The 17,887-nt window shown below is 42.2% G+C and overlaps 1 protein-coding gene across 5 annotated transcripts in view; it reads right to left on the reverse strand.

Moving 5' to 3' along the window:
* LOC126248858 (SCY1-like protein 2) overlaps positions 1–17,887 on the reverse strand; it is a 197,455-nt gene that overhangs the window by 53,254 nt on the left and 126,314 nt on the right. For all 5 annotated transcript variants that reach the window (XM_049950291.1, XM_049950292.1, XM_049950293.1 and 2 more), the window contains 2 exons: positions 17,527–17,763; positions 10,760–10,892 (listed from right to left, as the gene is read on the reverse strand). In XM_049950291.1, coding sequence (XP_049806248.1) covers positions 10,760–10,892; positions 17,527–17,763 — 370 coding nt within the window. The remainder of the gene's footprint in view (positions 1–10,759; positions 10,893–17,526; positions 17,764–17,887) is intronic.

Here is a 17,887-nt window from a genome sequence, read left to right on the forward strand (position 1 = left end):
TGTCCAGGTGTTTCTAGGGAGAGAAATCCTGAGAGGGAGCTATGTTTCTAGGGAGAGAGATCCCAAGAGGGAGCCCTGTCTCTGGCAGAGACCGGGTGGTGAAAGTGGTTCCCAAAGAAGGTACCACAGGAGAGGAGAGTGGTGGGGGATCTGGCTTGGGGAAGGTATAGGTGGGGGACGGAAGGGGGGGAGGGGGGTGTTGGTGGTCATGATGTTAGCATAACCGATCAGCATATCCATAGGATTTAGGCATTCATATTTCTTCGGTGTTTCAGCATATGACAGATCATCAATAGGTTTGTGTTCCTGGATCTTCTGGTATTTCTTGGAAACTGGGTAAACTGGCAGACATGGAGGGTGATATTCCACACTGTTGACACACATAGGTGGATGTTCACAAGGACTACCTTTACGGAGTGATTGTCCACATTTTTCTCATTTTGGGTATTCCGTGCAGCATGTTTTGAGCGTAGTACCTTTACAAAAAAGGAAGGATGCAAAGAGAGAAAAGCACATAAGGTGGAATACTCGCTGCCCTGGGTAACCTTCCCTGCACAATCAGCATTTCTGTAAAATTTGGAAAAGGAGTAGCAAGTCAATCCCAACAACAGGACCATATAGTTAGGAATGAAAAGTTGTGTAAGGCCAGAAGGGACTAAAACAAGTTTCCACCATCACAGGCCAGACCCAAGCACAGTCAACACCAAGAATACCATCCAATGGAAAGGCCTAGAGGAAAGAAGGATAATAACAGGATAGGCTTGCAGCATGGAAAGGGAGGTAGTGCTGCAAGAGTTGGGGCTCTTTGTGGCGAAGAATGTATTCACAAAGAGGTGTTAGCCTCTGGTAAAGGGGAATGGGGAGCGGTAGGAGGATGGCGGGGGGTGATTTGCATGGAAAATTGGAGAACATCTTGGTTTCTAGAGCAATCTTTCTGTAGGCAGACCATTCTATCAGCTTAAGAGTGCATGGAATGGTTCTAAATCGTGTACATATAATGTGACTCACAAGTGCAGATGCATACAGTGGAATGGGTGTCAGCTAACATGTTGCCAGACCTGAAACAATGAACCACTCGCAGGCTGCCAGAGAGGTGAACACGTAAATTAACAAACCATAAAAATGTTCATTTCTGATTTAATTTAGAACTTACGAAGTAGTAGCTTTCTTCAGACACTGCCCTGAGTACTTGAAACAGCATCTGAGTAGCGATCGTTTATTCTGCATTTATTACACCTAAGTATCGTGTATGAGTAGGTAGTGACTTTGAATGTGTGTCCAAATATCACTTTCAACTGTGACCCTCTTTAGAACAACTGTAGTATCATGTTCTCGAGTCATTATGCTGTCTCAACATGATGGGTAAGTGATTTCGGCACATGGCTCTGCAATAGCAAGAATTTCTCATGTTGTGTCACCAAGGTTTGATCATGCAGATGGCCAACTGATCACGTGTTCGAAGTGTTGAATCCTGACCATTGATTCAGTGTTAATGAGCAGACACACTACATTGTATTTTAGAATCATTGTTGCAAGACCCGTGAGACAGTGCAGTTTTCATTCAGTACATGATAAACTGCAAATGTTTTTCAGTGCTATACATATTTTAAATTCCAAAGTGCATCACGTTGATGTGTGCTGCTGTAGAAATGGCTAACATGTGAAATGTTCCTCTCTGTAGTGAGTACGTGACTTGTGAAAAGGATTACATTTAATATGATTAACTGAAGTATTATAAAAGGTCCATCAGGGACGGAGTTCGCCTGACTGCTGTCTTTCATATGCTCTTATCTTATACAATAGGTGCCATACACAACTGTAACACTCAATCCTTTCCTAGTGTTAAACTGCAGATATTAAGAGATTATTAACAGTTTATTACTTCCTAGACCACCTCAAGTTGTTATGATAACTTTTAAATACTTGCAGTATGTACCTACTAGAATGGATAAACAGGACTACCCTTGAGTGCCAGTCTCCATGACAGTAAAATATTGGGGCTTATGACACTCGCAACATACCGCAAACGTGAGATGGCTCTTGGCATGCAGCTTGCCCAAGTTAATGAAGAGAATGGCACCTATGCACTTGAGAAACTGGCCACCGACATCCAATCCAAACAATTCGGACAACTTTATGTTTAGGTTTTGTTTACGTAATAGAATTCTTACAGTTACAGTGACAGTCAGGCAGGGTTAATTAACAGGTTTTCCAAGCCGCCATCATGCCTGCTAAGTTCCATACTAACACACAGGAATTTGACAGAGTGCAGGGGGTGGGAACGAGTCCATACATATGTGGGCATAGTTTGCAAGGAAATAGTGTGTAGCAGCTGTCAGATCTGGAGTAGATGACGCCTGAGCCCTTGCGATTAGAGGGATGTACCAAATATGAAGTAAACCATGGCTGTAAGGAAGGCAGTAGGTAAACTGAAAGCTTACTACATGAGGTTTAGCCTGGGTAAGAGGCCATTGTGAGGTGGAGCTTTGAGGGACATAGCTGAGATGGGGAAACTCAAATGCTGCAAATTATTTCACAGCCATTACATGAGCAAAACCCAGGACTAAAAGAATTACAGAATATATGCCATGACACCACATGAAAGAGGTAAAAGGGAAATATTTTATAAGATCCACTCTGTAGATGGAGTAATAAAGTAGCATGAGATGCTGGAAGATGCGGATGTACATTTTCTCTCACAAAATGAATAATTTCAAAAATGGCATTAAGCAATCATAACAAAATGTCTTCTGACAGAGTCTGAACAGTACTATCAAAAGATTTTTATTAAGTCAGCACTATTCGAATAACAATCTGGAGTGCTGATTCTGATTACTAACAAACTCAAACTCATTTAAATATAAAACAGTCTGAAACAGCAATAGGTATTGTGTCAGTATGGGAAAAGAAAACAGAATAGCTATCTGTAAGCATGTAGTCCTCCTTGGGTTTAGGTAGTTAATGGCGAATAATGCTAACTTTGATATATTCATCATAATGATATGCAACAAATACACTGAGGTGACAAAAGTCATGGGACAGAAATATGCGCATATACAGATGGCTGTAGTATCCCGTACACAAGGTATAAAAGGGAAGTGCATTGGTGGAGCTGTCATTTGTACTCAGGTGATTCATCTGAAAAACTTCCTGACATGATTATGGCCACACGACAGGATTTAACAAACTTTGAACAAGGAAAGGTAGTTGGCGGTAGACACATCGGACATTTCATTTCAGAAATCGTTGGAGAATTTGATATGCTGATATCCATAGTGTCAAGAGTGTGCTGAGAATACCACATTTCAGGCATACGTCCCACCATTGACAATGCTGTGGTCAACGACATTCACTTGACAACCAAGAGCAGCGGCATCTGCATGGAGTTGTCAGTGTTAACAGACACACAACAGTGTGTGAAATAACAACAGAAATCAATGTGGGATGTACAATGAACATATACATTAGGACAGTGCAGTGAAATCTGACATTAATGGGCTATGGCAGCAGACGATCAATTTTGGTGCCACTGCTAAGAGCAAGCATCACTTGCAGTGCCTCTCCTCAGCTCATAATCATATTGGTTGGACCCTAGATGACTGAAAAACAGTGGCTTAGTTGAATGAGTCTCAATTTCAGTTGGTAAGAGCTGATGGTAGGGTTCGAGTGTGGTGCAGACCCCATGAAGCCAAGGACCCAAGTTGTCAACAAGATACTGTGCAGGTCAGTGGTGGCTCCATAATGGTGTGGGCTGTGTTTACATGGAATGGACTGGGTCCTCCAGTCCAACTGAACCAATCATTGACTGGAAATAGTTATGTCCAGCTACTTGGAGACTACTTGCAGCCATTCATGGAATTCATTTTCCCAACCAATGGTGGAATTTTTATGGATGACAATGCACCATGTCACAGGGCCACAATTGTTAATGATTAGTTTGAAGAACATTCTGGACAACTCTAGCAAATGATGTGACCACCCAGATCACCTGCTTGAATCCCACAGAACATTTATGGGGCACAACTGAGAGGTCAGTTCATGCACAAAATCCTACAGTGGCAACACTTTCACAATTACGGATGGCTATAGAGGCAGCATGGCTCAATATTTCTGCATGGAACTTCCAACAACTTTCGTCCCTGCCCCATTGAGTTGCTGCACTACAAGTGACAAAAGGAGTGTGTGGTTTGAGTTTATGGGTGCTCAATGGTGAGGTTATCACAGCCCTGGTAAAAGGAGGTCCAACATAATATTAGGAGGCACCCAATGATCTTTGTCATCTCATTGTAAATCACAAACTAAATGCTAAAAATTATTTCACCAGTTGTTACATGGTGATGTAACAACTGGTGAAATAATAGTCCTGTTTGATGTACTTGATGTACAGTACTTGGGATAGCGATAAGTTTAATATAGTTTCTGTTCGTGTGTAACCGATAAGAGGGATTATGCCAGACTTTTCTATAAAAAGCAATGAAACTGGTATATTTCAACATGTACAAGGTATCACTATATAAGCAAGTTATGCTATATATTTAGTTGTATTGTTTTGGCAGTGATATGTACAATAAATGTATTTTGTGTGTTTTGAAACAACAGATGAATGTCCAAGGGCAGCATTAATATTGGCCAGGGACAGCTGCTTGCACAACTTCATACATGCAAGACCTGTGCGGATGTGCAGCATGTTTTTTGATACTACTAGTGTGTAAAACTTTTGATGAGGTTGGTCTAGGGACTTGTAAAATTTCTGAAAGAGTTTAAAGACTTACAAAAATTATCAGCAGTAAATGATGTGGGTTTTAACTCTCAACATCAGTTTAGTGTTTACCACTTAGTAACTTCTTGTACAGTTGAAAAAACAACCTGTCACTGCATTCACAGCATTTAAGCAAGCATGAAAACAACATTTTTATTTACTAAAAGGTATCCACAACTGTCAATTATCTGGAAGTTAGCAGAACAGTAATTATTGAGCATTGCAATGAGACTGTGGCTGCCGCCCCCCCCCCCCCCCCCCCCCCCTGCTGCCGACACCAAAAGACTTTAAATATTAGTCATGCAGGCCATAAACTGTTTCAAGATCCAATGCTAATTGTTTATAGGGATATGGTTGCAGACACAAACAACGAAGTGGTGGAATGTAAGATATGGCACTAGAGCAGTGGAGATTTTCGCGGTCATGGAACAATAGTGTATCAATGTTAGCCTCAATTTCCACAAATACCACAGGATTTGAAAAAAATATTGATGAGATGAAACAAAAAAACATCATAGCTTTACAACAGCTTGCCCCACTGTCAGAGAGACCAAATGGCAATCAGATTTTTGTAATTTCTTATATTTACAGTACATGAAGTTCAGAATGCAATATCAATCTGCTAAGCAGTTCAACACAACACTCAAAAATTCTCGAGAAAATTGACCTAAATTTTCCAAGTGCCTTTCCCATCCTAAACTGAGATTGCTTCTTCAATAGACAGTGCAGCTCTGTGATAGTGTGTTTACTTGTCATGTGCGCAGCCGTCATGTGCGCGGCCGTCATGTGTGCAGCCGTCATGTGTGCAGCCGTCATGTGTGCAGCCGTCATGTGTGCAGCCGTCATGTGTGCAGCCGTCATGTGTGCAGCCGTCATGTGTGCAGCCGTCATGTGTGCAGCCGTCATGTGCGTGGCCTGGGTTCAATTCCCTGCCAGTATAGATTTCCAAATGAAGGTGCACGTTCTAAGGGCATTAAGTGAATATAGAAACATGAAAAAAATTTGATTTGAAACCTTTTTAGTTTAAACTATCTTTATTAGGAATATTTTTCAAAAGATTGGTAATTAAGAAGTTACATTTGCAATGAAAACTGGATTTTTGTGTTCAGTATAATATTAGAAATAAAGTGTACACATCATAAAAATTACAATTAGATGTGTGTTAATTAGCATATATTTGATGAATTTTATATTTAAATGATGTAAGTATTCCAAATCAATTGGGGATGGGGGGAAGGAGGAGGGGGGAGGGGGGGGGGAAGGGAGAGGAATTTAATGACTGAAATGAGACTCAAACCAGTGATTATGTATTGAGTACTACAGATTTTTCCCCTATCGTCATGTATTTTGCACTGCATGCAAATGCTCGTAGAGTATGCAGGTTTGTTTAAGAATTTGCATCAGCTGGGAACAGAACCGAGGCCACCCACATGGCAAACAAGCACTCTACTACAGATCCATGTCACCTGTCACAAAATCTATCTTCCTTTAGGGTTTTAAAGGTGCTCAGAAACCTTAAAAGTTGATTACCTTGAGAATTTTTTGAGAGTTGCGTACCACTGCTTTGAGAAACATATTAGAGTTCAGAATGTAGTGTACCAGTAAATATAAACAATATAAACTGCTATGAGAATCCAATCGCCGTGTGGTCTCCTTATATGACACTGCAACAACTACTTCATAAAACTATAAAGTGAAAGCAAGCCCAAAGGGGAGATTGAATTGGGTGCAAATAGTGATGTGTGTGTCTAGTGGAGAATAAGCATTAACAACTGTGTCAGACTGCTAGAGGAACATATTAATCGATCTTTTTGTAGAGGAACTGAAAATGTGTTAAGTTAAGAAACTGTCAAAAATTAATGAAAAATGCAGAATGGAAATTTCATTCTGGGTCAATGTGTTGTTTCTTCTAGATATTTCACTACAAAAATAACAATAAACCTTTTAAAGCTAATGCTTGAGGCAGAATCAATTTTATATGTGGTGTCTCTTCTTTCTGAGATGTCTGACAGAATAAGACACCATTTTGATACTGCAGCTACTGTGATCCAAGATACAAAGGAATTAATGACATTAGCTGCCTGTAGGCACTGATTTATATCAATGGAGTAACTTGAAACTTTGTGCCAGACTGGGATTCAAACTCAGGTCTCCTGCTTACTAGGCAGATGTGCTAACCACTATGCCACCCAGACACAGTGGTGACCACAACCGCACGGACAGCCCTGGCATGTCTACTGTCAGACCCAAATTCTCAACTTACACCACACACTACTGATGTAGTGCCCTGCTAATTACATCCAGGGTCCGGTACCCAAACGCTTGTTGCTGGTCTTCGCTTTTCTGCCACCTGCACTTCCATCGCTGCCTGGGCCGTAGCTTTCTGGTCCTTTACCATCGGCATCCCCAGTGCCATTTGCCCAAGTGGCCAGCACCTTCACCACTGGTGCATTTCCATCACATCAAAGACTCTGGTGTCGAGACACTGCCAGTGCCCTTATCGCCGGTCCTTGCCTATTGTACTTTGCGGGAAAGGGGGGGGGGGGAGGCACCGCATGTCTCCGTGGATGCACCACTTCCACCCCTACTCACCACTTTTGTCCCAGGATCCCCTTCCAATGCCGCCACCACCTGCAGCACCCGCCACAGGTGCCTCATCAGCTGCCCTGATGCTCACGTTAGAGGAGTGTCCTTTCCCCTAGAGGAGAGGGATGCTATAACCCTGTATGCGACACCTGGATACACACTGCACCTCCAAGCCGATGGTGCCCTACACTTTGAATAGTCCGACAATGGCAACTGCGCAGGCTGGCCACCAGGCGCCGCCTGTGGTAGGTCACGTGCATATGGCATGACATCCGCCACATCGCCTACTTGAGCCCTTGACTATGTGAAGACAGGGCAGCCGGCACTCCCCCCTCAAATTGTGTTTTAATGCTCACTGTACTATTTCTATGTTTGTTGTTCACTTTAATGTTAATAAATAAACTTTCATTCAACTGCAGAAAACCGCACCTTGAAGGTCGGCAGCACAAGTGTTCCATTTTTCGCAGCTAAAATTTTTCACCCAAGCAAAAGCTAGAGAGATATCAAGGATTATGAACTGAACCACAACGCAAAAGAAAAAGGACCCAAAGCTGTATTTCTTCCATATCATTGGCCGTATAATCTTACTGAGCTGAACTGAGCTCTCATTAAATATTGTTAACAAAAAGGATCACAACAGTCAAGCTTACAAACAAACCTCTTGAGCATTATGCTAACGAAGCTTGGGTGAAATGTGTAGTATATGTGGAAGAGATGTGTGAAAGGAACTATGTCAAGTAATGTGTAAGGAAGTCAGCTCCAGAATCAGTTTAGTACAGTCCATTAAAAAGGAACCAGCAGTGAACATTGATCAGAAACACAAATTATGGTATCTATAAAACCATGAGCAACATACCTGTTTTTCAGGCACATGTAGATGATGTTGCATTACTGGATGTCTTTTTTCACCACAGGGTTCACTGCAATAACTTATCTATCATTTATCAGTGATGGCACAGTAGATAAGTGTAGACATACATAACAGATATGTCTGCCTGGAGGCAGAATGACAATCAGCAGTCGCTTAGCACAGTTTGGATAAAAGAAATAAAAGAACATATTGTGCGGTCAGAATGCTGATAAAGTACATCATAGAATACAGTAAAGCATGTTGAATGTTCACTTGTTGTAGACTAGTGAAAATGTAAATGAGATGGGGGCAGTGCAAAAGAAAGTTTGCCACATGATGCACCAGACAGAAGTGTCATTCTGCTGATTCTGTCTGTTGCACTTTCAGGTGTGAACTGGACATTTCGAGTTGATTTCTGTGTATGGTGTACATGTGCCTGTGTTCCCATTACAGTGTCCAAAATGGATGACATAAAGGAAACTCAACGACAGTACGAGAGGACAATCAAAAAGATTCCATTCGAAGGCTGTACAGTTCAGAATTGGTATACTGATCAGGCAAAATCACTGTGAGTGTTGAGGCAACTATTGCATCAACACAAATACTGAAGATACCTGTTTGGTAAAACACCATGTCCTGCTGTGTGAAGAAGTCCATTACAGCCTGCTCCACATCTTCGTTCGACAGGAATCTTTGAGCCTTCAAGGCGTCAACCAACCAATTCCATTGGCATTGTCGTACACAGCGACTGTAGTTAATTTCAAAAAAGGAAAAGCAATTCAGCAATCAGTTGCGTGTCCAATCTGTATTTTTATTGCAGGTATAGATTTCAGTTATTTAATAGCTATCTTCAGTGCATTTAAGTTGAGCCATGTAGACTCGGCAAGCTTTTGACAATGAATTATTATATGACCTTAGGATGTACATTGCTGGATTCTAACTCACCCATTGTTGCACCATTCCACAATGGTGGATTTTTGACAGACACGCTGCCCCGTACACATTCTTCATTCTCAGATGGATGTCTACTTGTGTTTGTCCTTCAGCAGCCAAGGAAAGACTAACAGAATGTTGCTTTGTCAGGTAGAGTGAGTAATGAGGGGAGATAGGAGGGGTCGTAGTTGTGGAGGTTGTTTTGGAAAAGGGTGGCTGATGGCTGGGAGTGATAGACTGCTAGTGTGTGGAATAGAAATACAACACCAGCAAATTTGCTCTGACGCAGACGGGGAGCCGTGTGTAACGCACAACAGTGTTGAAGAGTGGATTGGGTGGGGGAGGTGGGGGAGGTAGAAAAGAGGAAAAGGAAGATTGCAGAGAGGAGGGTTTGAGTGCAGGATGTTTGATGTGGGTATTATGGAGGTAGGAATGGAGGGGGATGTGATAAAGACTAGCAGAGGTTGAGGCCAGAAGGAAAATGGCATCATCAAAGGATGTGTTGTAAGGACAGTTCCTCTCTGTGTGTTTCAGAGAAGCTGCTTTTTTTTTTTTTTTTTTTTTTTTTTTTTTGGGGGGGGGGGGGGGAAAGATGCAGATGGCACAGGTTGTAAATGAGGTATTTAAGTTTAGCGTGTCGAGTTTAACACTGAAGTATCCCTATCCCTAGCTAAAATCCAGTTATGCGTTGTTTTTCTTAAATGCTGACCAGCCCATGAGATCTGTCACCACCCTGACTGCTTAACCACAAAAATTCCCCTCTTTCCTTTCACAAGACCTTCATATCTTCAGATTCAGCTAATTCCTATCCCTCACTAATTTAAAAGTAGAAAAACAAATCTCCATGGGAAAGGTATCCCAGGAATACCTCTGCTCCCTCTACGTGATGCTGTTACTGTTCAGCCTTAACTACCCTACATAAAGCTCCTGGGTTTCCAGCTGAGTGAGCATGTTAAAATGGTTTGAAGTTGTGATGAGTGTCACTGCCACCATCTTCTGGCAAAGTATCAAGGTAACATCGTGGTTATCCTTACATCAGCAACATGGCAGGCCTCCGTCTCCCCTTGACTCAGGATGGGTGGGAATGTGGAGAGGTGCCACACTTGAGTCACAGAGTAGCCAGACAGACTCCATCACGCATGCTGTACGGATATGTTTCGCTGGTATTGCTCACAGTGCATTGTGACCAGTAATCCAACAACATCAATTCAAAGCAAACATATTTCTTTTCTCCAAGCTGTGCTAAGTGACTCCTGATTGTCTTTCTGCATCCAGGCAGACATATCTAGCATATATGTCTACACTTATCTACTGCACCATGACTGATAAATGATAGATAAGTAAATGCAGTGAACCCTGTGGGGAAAAAAGACATCCAGTCATGCAACAACATCTACATGTGCCTGAAAACCAGATGTATGTTGTTCATGGTTTTATACATACCTTAATTTGTGTTTCTGATCAACAATCATTGTAATGTCCAGACAGAATAGTGCACATTTTTATTTTCAGTTTATCTTTGAAGCTATGGACTGATTAATCCCATACCAAGTATAATAATTATATGATCAATAAAATAAATGCATTTATGGAGAAAGAAAAAGACAGATAATGTAACTTAGGTAACTTACCCAATATTCCCATTAATACTGCTGGATCACGTGAGGGGATAGTCGGCAAGAATGGCAGAACTTCATCCAGAACAAGCCATTTATCTAAATGTTCCAACAATTTCCCTATACATATTAGACAATTTACTCTCACCTGCAGGCAAAACAACAAGAAAATGGAGTGAAACATATTGATATTAGAACAACTGAAAAGTGAATTTCCCACAATCTCACATTTCTAACAGGTATTTCACACACTATTGTTCTAAAAACTGAATGTTTTAAAACTTTTTATGAAGTTTACTTCAGACATCAATTTTTGCTCAAGACAGAATCATATTTCCATAATTATATGTTTGAAAGCAAACAAAAAAGTGAGCTCCAGCCACAAGATGACTGCCTAAATGCAATGGAATGGGATTAAAATGTGAACAATCAATAAACACACACCAAACTAGCTTTCCTTCAACAGTTAATAAAAAGAAAGTAAAAAGACAAGTGGTAAAAGATAAATTACAAATTACCTTGTGTTAGGGGGTTAGCACACACTAGGGACAACAGTTGCCACAGTACCAACAGAGAAAAATAAGAAAGATTTAGGCAGGAGCGAGGAAGGAAAGGGGGATGGGGAACATATTGCAATAGGAGAACACACCGGCAATGAGAGGAGGACACAGAATGCCAAAAATAAATAAATCCACAAGGGCTTAGTATCATGAGATTTATCAGGAATTGTGTTTAAATCTCCAATGAAACTTTTTCAGTAACGTGACGTTATATTCTACAGTCCAATTTTTTGCCCACGTGGGTATTCACTACAAACCCATGCTGTGTTCAAGTCGTCTTGTTGTTGTTGTTGTTGTCGTTGTTGTTGTTGTTGCTGCTGCTGCTGTTGTTGTTACCTTCTTCTTCAGTCCAAAGACTGGTTTGATGCAGCTCTCAGTCAAGTCTTATTGCTTAATTTCGTCCCGATCACAGATTCAGTTTATCAAGAATATCATTGAACTCCATTTCTGATATGACTGCTGAAGTGGAGAGGTAAGAACTATCATAGTGTGTATTTTAATTTCTATTGGCTGGTATCAGCAAATGAGAGCAAGCCAGTACAGTAATACAGTATTTTGTTCTCCAGTGCTCAATGGTAGCCATAACAACACTGTGTTGCCTGACTTCAGCACTTCGTTTATTGCTACAGTTTATGGGGCAGCCTACCAAATGATGTCAGCCAAGAGGCTGGATAATGCTCACAGCCAACATGATGGAAGCCTGAATCCATTGTTTCAATTCATATCGGGACACTGCTCCAAAATTTCAATCACTCTCTTATTTTTCTCTAGAAGGTAACTTGTGGTCTAGCTTGTACAAGAGGTTCCCCAAAACTGTATAGTTGCATTCAACATCACAATGAGTGTGGCAAAACTACACACATCGAGGAAGCTCACATACTACTTAGACGACCACTTGCCTTTCAGAGAAAGATATGTGATATGACTGAAGTTGTGAAGCAACTTGCCAACACTGTCACAAATACAGGCTTCCCATCTTGGTTATCAGCAGTATCAGACTGACGGGTTTCAGCAGGCTGTCCCATAATACTTGGCAGTAAACATAGTGGATAAAAAAAATAAATAAATGAATAAAAAAAAGCAGAGGCGACCTCCCATGCCTGCAAAGCAGCCCCAGCAGGACCAAAATAATGAAAGATTCCTATAAATGTATACAGTACACTCTGATTGCTAAAATTTAAAACCTGATTCACCACCTAGGATTTCAGGGAGTGACCATGCCCTCCAGAGGTGGGGCACTCCAATAGAATGTGGACGACTGTCAGGTGAGTGCCACAACTACAGCAGAGTGGGGCAGCTTGTCGTAGGATGTGTCCACGGGTCAGCAAAGGCAGAGGCCCGGGTCAGCAAAGTCAGAGGCCTGGAGATTTACGGCACGACAGTCCAATGGAAGACCAACAGACAGTCACAGAATTTTTTATAGTCTATAATCCATTCTCTGTTCCTCGCCACTAAGAGTCAGTGATACACTGTCATTCAGAAGTTGTATCTTGATATCTTTATTTCCAGAGTGTCCTTCATGGTAGCCTCTTTGGCAAGGCGATCCACAAGTTCATTCACCAGAATCGCAAGATGACTGGAGGATCAGTGGAATACTAATGTCTTGCCATTGTTATAGAAGTCTAATAGGAATTTTGTATAAGTTACCAATGGATGCTGGTAATTACAATGTATTATAGCCTGTAGATGGCTCATGGAATTACTATAGAATTGACTTGGGTGTTGGTGCATATATAGTGAAGGGCACACATGACTGCCATGAATTCCACTGTAAAGACACTGCACCCATTACCCAAGGAGTGTTGATTGCTACTCCTTGTGTATGTAAAGACATAGGTCTGTCTTGTCTCTAGTTCATGAGCCACCCTTATAATTGATATCTTCCTTAGGGCACTCACTGATTACAGGGAGGAACACTTGACGAAAAAACTTGGTCAATAGAAAAATAGAACTGAATTTTTGGGTAAGGCATGCCCAAGGGAGTGTTCGTGAATGTGGTGTAGTGACAGGATAGAGAGGGGGTCAGAACAGGCAGACTGATGGTAACTGGCGCAATACTAGAATTCCTGACAGAGGCTCTTTTCTGGAAGTCTTACTTCTGTATCAGGAAACACAGAAGACTGATTGATGCGAAGAAAGAGAGCTAAAAAACAACCTTGGAGAAAGGTCCACAAAATATGCCACAGAGACAGTGGAGGTCTCTAACCGAAGATTTAATGTCCTTCGCCATACTGCTACAACAGATAAAAAGTAAAACAACACTGTCGACAGCCCACACATCATTTGCTAAAACGGCTGATAACTCAGATGGCAAATATAAATGAGAACGTAAGTCAGGAAATGGCAAACTGACAAAGATTGATGACAATGAGCACAAAGTGGTGGGGATTCCCCACATAGCAAATGGTGATGGTTAAAATGCCAGTGCCCAATATGCAACCTAGCTAAAATGATCAGGATTTGAGGGCCAGGAGGTCAGCCAAGCCACTGGGAGAGGTTTACCTCCCCAGAGCTTGTAGCTGTGAAGAGAAGACCAGTGGTGATGCCAAAGTGACACCACCTACCGACACGCGGCAACACAGATATCATCTGAAGGAATGGAAGAGCTAGCACGCTGAGGTAGAAAGAATGCAGCCTTGGAAGCAGCATTGCAGCCTCATTTCCCATCAGACTGATGTGAACAGGAATCCCCATGAACATCACAGTGGCTCCCTCAACAGCAAGCAAATGAAAGCTTACTTGGACACATTGCAGTAAAGGGTGGACTGCGTACAGCACACTGAGGCTCTAAAGGGCACAGAGAGAATCTGAGCATATGACACAATTAAAAAGCCTGTGTTGCTCGATGTATTGGATGGCCTGATACAGGATGAAGAGGTCTGGTGTAAATACTGAGCAGTGTTCCAGAAGCAGATACCAAAAATGGTCAGTGAAAATGATGAAGGCACACCTGACACCATGGTAGGTCTTAGAGCCATCAGCGTACATGAAGATGCTGTCACTAAGTTGCGTGCGAAGGTCTAAAAACTTACTGTGATAGATCAAACCCAGAGCAGTTTCCTTAGCAAGGGAATGAAGTCTAATACAAACACAGGCCACCACATGAAGCCAAGGCAATGAAGTGCTCACACCCATCGCGAACATCACAGGCAGCAATAGTCAAAAGTGAACACTTGGAGGTTACAGATAAGAAGGTGCACCCCAAACTGGCAATGAAGGGAGTCATTGAAAAAGGGGGCATAGGCTGTGTGGCCAGGCATGGAAGACAAATGGCATGCGTATCCACAGAGGAGGACATCATGCCAGTATGACAGTGGTAGTTCAGCAACTTCTGCACTGGGCTAGTGTAAAAGGTACCAGTGGCCAAATACATTCCATGATAGTGCATTATGTTAAGAATGCGTAACATGGACAGACATGCACATTAAGAAATGCAACATTCATATACTGGTTTCAAACGGACATGGGATCGGTATAAATGGAGCAAGGTGGTCCAATCCACTTCCCAAGAAGTGCTACTTACGACACATAGGACACTGAGGGACCAAGTACAGCATATGGCCACATAAGACATGTGGGAGGACCAAGAAAGTTTCTTATCATCATGAGCCCCTGGAATTTCATAGTTTTAACAAACAGAAGAGCAACAGAATCAAGATGTAAAGATGGCAGAAGAAACCCACTGTGCTGCCAGAAGTGCATACAAATGGTTTTGTCAGTGGAAAAGCGAAAGCCATTGTCGGTGCTTGACGAGCAAAGCTGATCAACACATTACTGAAGACGCCTCTCTCAGAGAAGAGTCCATGGAGAACTGCAATAGGTCGCAAGTATAGTTGGTCATATATCAGCTGGACCAACTCCTCAGTGGGGTGTGTTAAGACAGATGCAGCTGAGTTGATTGAGAAGTTCAGCAAATAGGGAACATCTCAGACAGGTTCTCGAAGAGCCCGAAAGGGGGTGGTGGGCGTTACAGTCACCAAGCAGCAAACAGGGATGATACAGCTGACTAATAAGCTGGTGTAAATCTGCACTGGTAGCAGCAAATGATGAAGGAATGTAGAGGTTACAGAGAGAAAAGATGAAATGGCTGGGTGTTCAATGAGATGGTTTAGCTATGGACATCATCCCAAACGAGCAGCATGACTCCCCTACGAGATGGAATGCCACCTGCAGGGATAAGGCCAAAGCAGACTGGGAGGAAACGTGAGAGGTCAAAAAGGTTGTGAGGACACAATTTAGTTTCTTGGAGGCAGAAAACAAATGTACACTGCGATTCCAATAGCAGTCGTAATTCCACCTTGTTGGATCTAATACCATGAACGTTCCATTGGAAAAAGAGTCATAATGGGGAATGGGGAGAAGGAAACGAACAAAGGGCAGTCACCTAGATGACTGCTGTGTGCCAGCCTTTGAAGACTCACTGCTACAGGTTGCAGAGGCAGGAGGATCCTGTTCCTTGAAATCTATGGAGGTGTCGACATTCCCCATGGGTCAGACTGCTGGCACTAGGGCGGAAAAACGGTAGACGGTACGCAATGGCGAAACAGAGATCAGACTAGTGACAGTTATCACATGGCGGCACCTTCGAATTGGATCTCTGAATTGGGAAAGGAGAAGACTGTCTGCCTTTGTTTGATTTCTTAGAGCCTTAATTGTCAGCAGATGAAGGCTCAGACGTTTGTTGGCTGTAGGGACATACAAATTGTTCGCAGGAGGGTTCCTTTTGTTCTTTCTGGTCTGCTGGTTGTGAAGCTCGTGATTTCACTGCTGGGGGCGAAGAATTGGTGGCTTGTTGCACAGCTGTAAGAGAAGGAGACGGGGATGCTACTGCGATACTGGGGAATTTCACAGCTGCAGTACTGAATTGGAGGCCGCAAATCTGTGTGGCCATGTCCTCTGTGGCACATGGCATAGCAAGAAGAGTGCCGGATGGTAAAATGCAAGGCTTTCGACTACCCAACAACTTGTCATGACAGGGTAGGGTACTTTTCCTTCACCCGGATTCTCCTGAACGGCCCGCTCATCAACATATATGGAACAATCCTGGAAGGAGGTGGCATGGTCATCATCACAATTGGTACAGCAGGATGAAGGAGGCGGGGAATCGCCCTCACGAGCATCTCTACCACAAGTAACACACTTGGTTGCGTTTTAACAGGACATACGAGTGTCGTCGTAACATCGACACTGGTAGCAACACATCAGGTTTGGAATCTACGGTCCAAAGGTGATGACTTCACAGCCTGCCTTAATCTTCAATGGAAGCACTACTACATCAAATGTGAGAAAAAGAGAGCATGTAGGCACTAAGTTTGCATCAAACTTTTCATTACCCAACAGACTGCAGTGACGAACTGATCAGAGAGATAATGTTGGCTTCCCCATAGGATGATTATGTACACATAGAATTCACAACACTACAAAATTTTAGTGAAATATGAGAATACCTGCAGAGAATTGACACTTGGTGCATGAATTGTGGATTGGCAGATGAGGCACCATAAACAAATGTAATGCATTGTACATAAATAGGCCGAAAGACCCATCACTGAATAACACAATTGCAGAAGCAGTCAAATCCATAAAATATCTGGAAATATGAGTACGGAGCGATTTAAAGTGCAATGGCCACATAAAATCATCCACTGAAAGAATCTTCAGGAAGTATAGTCGGCCTGCAAAGAAGGCAGCTTACAAAATCCTGGTTCAGCCAACAGTTAAATATTGACTGTTGATCTGGGATTGATACACAAAATGGAGAAGATCCAAGGAAGAGAACGTGTTTCATCACTGATTCATTCAGTAAGTGCCAAACTGCTGACAGAATTCCAGTGGCAGGCATTAGAAGACATACAGTGTGCTGTACTGTTAAAATTTTGTTAGAACCTTTTGTAGAAGAGTCAACCAATACATTTCTTCCTCTGACCTCTATCTCACAAACAGATCATGAAGGTAAAATCATAGAGCTCTGAGCTCACCGGAAGTTTACCAACAGCAGTTCTTTCCACAGAACATTCGCAACTGGACTATGAAGTTGGGGAAGTGACAGTGATACACACATAAGGTGGCTTGTGGAGAATATATCTACACATCATCTACATTACCACATAAATGTGTGTGTGTGTGTGTGGGGGGGGGGGGGGGGGGCATTCCGCATACCAATAATATCAAGGATAGCCTAGTCATAATGTTTTTCCATTTTAGAAGGAGAAAAAAACATACCGATACATGTTGAGTCCACGTGCACAGTCTCTTTATCCTGGGCAGCAAAGCATTTTTCATGGCAGGATAATCAATCAGTCCAGCAAATGTTGGTAACACTGAAAGACATAATTCTTGTATTTGTTGAACATTTGATTCTAATGCTCTATATATCATAGGCAGCACATCGTTTTTAATTTCTTCCGATGGCGTGAGGTAAAGAAGCAATTCCATTTTCTGCATAAAAATTAACAGGACCTGGAACAAAGTAAGTATGCAATTTTATACTACGCAAACTAGTATCTAAATTTAAATATACAACATAACATCCCACCAGCATACACTGCTTTTACATCTACTACTTGGATTTTTTTCCGTTCCC

The sequence above is a fragment of the Schistocerca nitens genome, chromosome 3 (genome assembly GCF_023898315.1).
Source record: "Schistocerca nitens isolate TAMUIC-IGC-003100 chromosome 3, iqSchNite1.1, whole genome shotgun sequence".
Taxonomy (NCBI): domain Eukaryota; kingdom Metazoa; phylum Arthropoda; class Insecta; order Orthoptera; family Acrididae; genus Schistocerca; species Schistocerca nitens.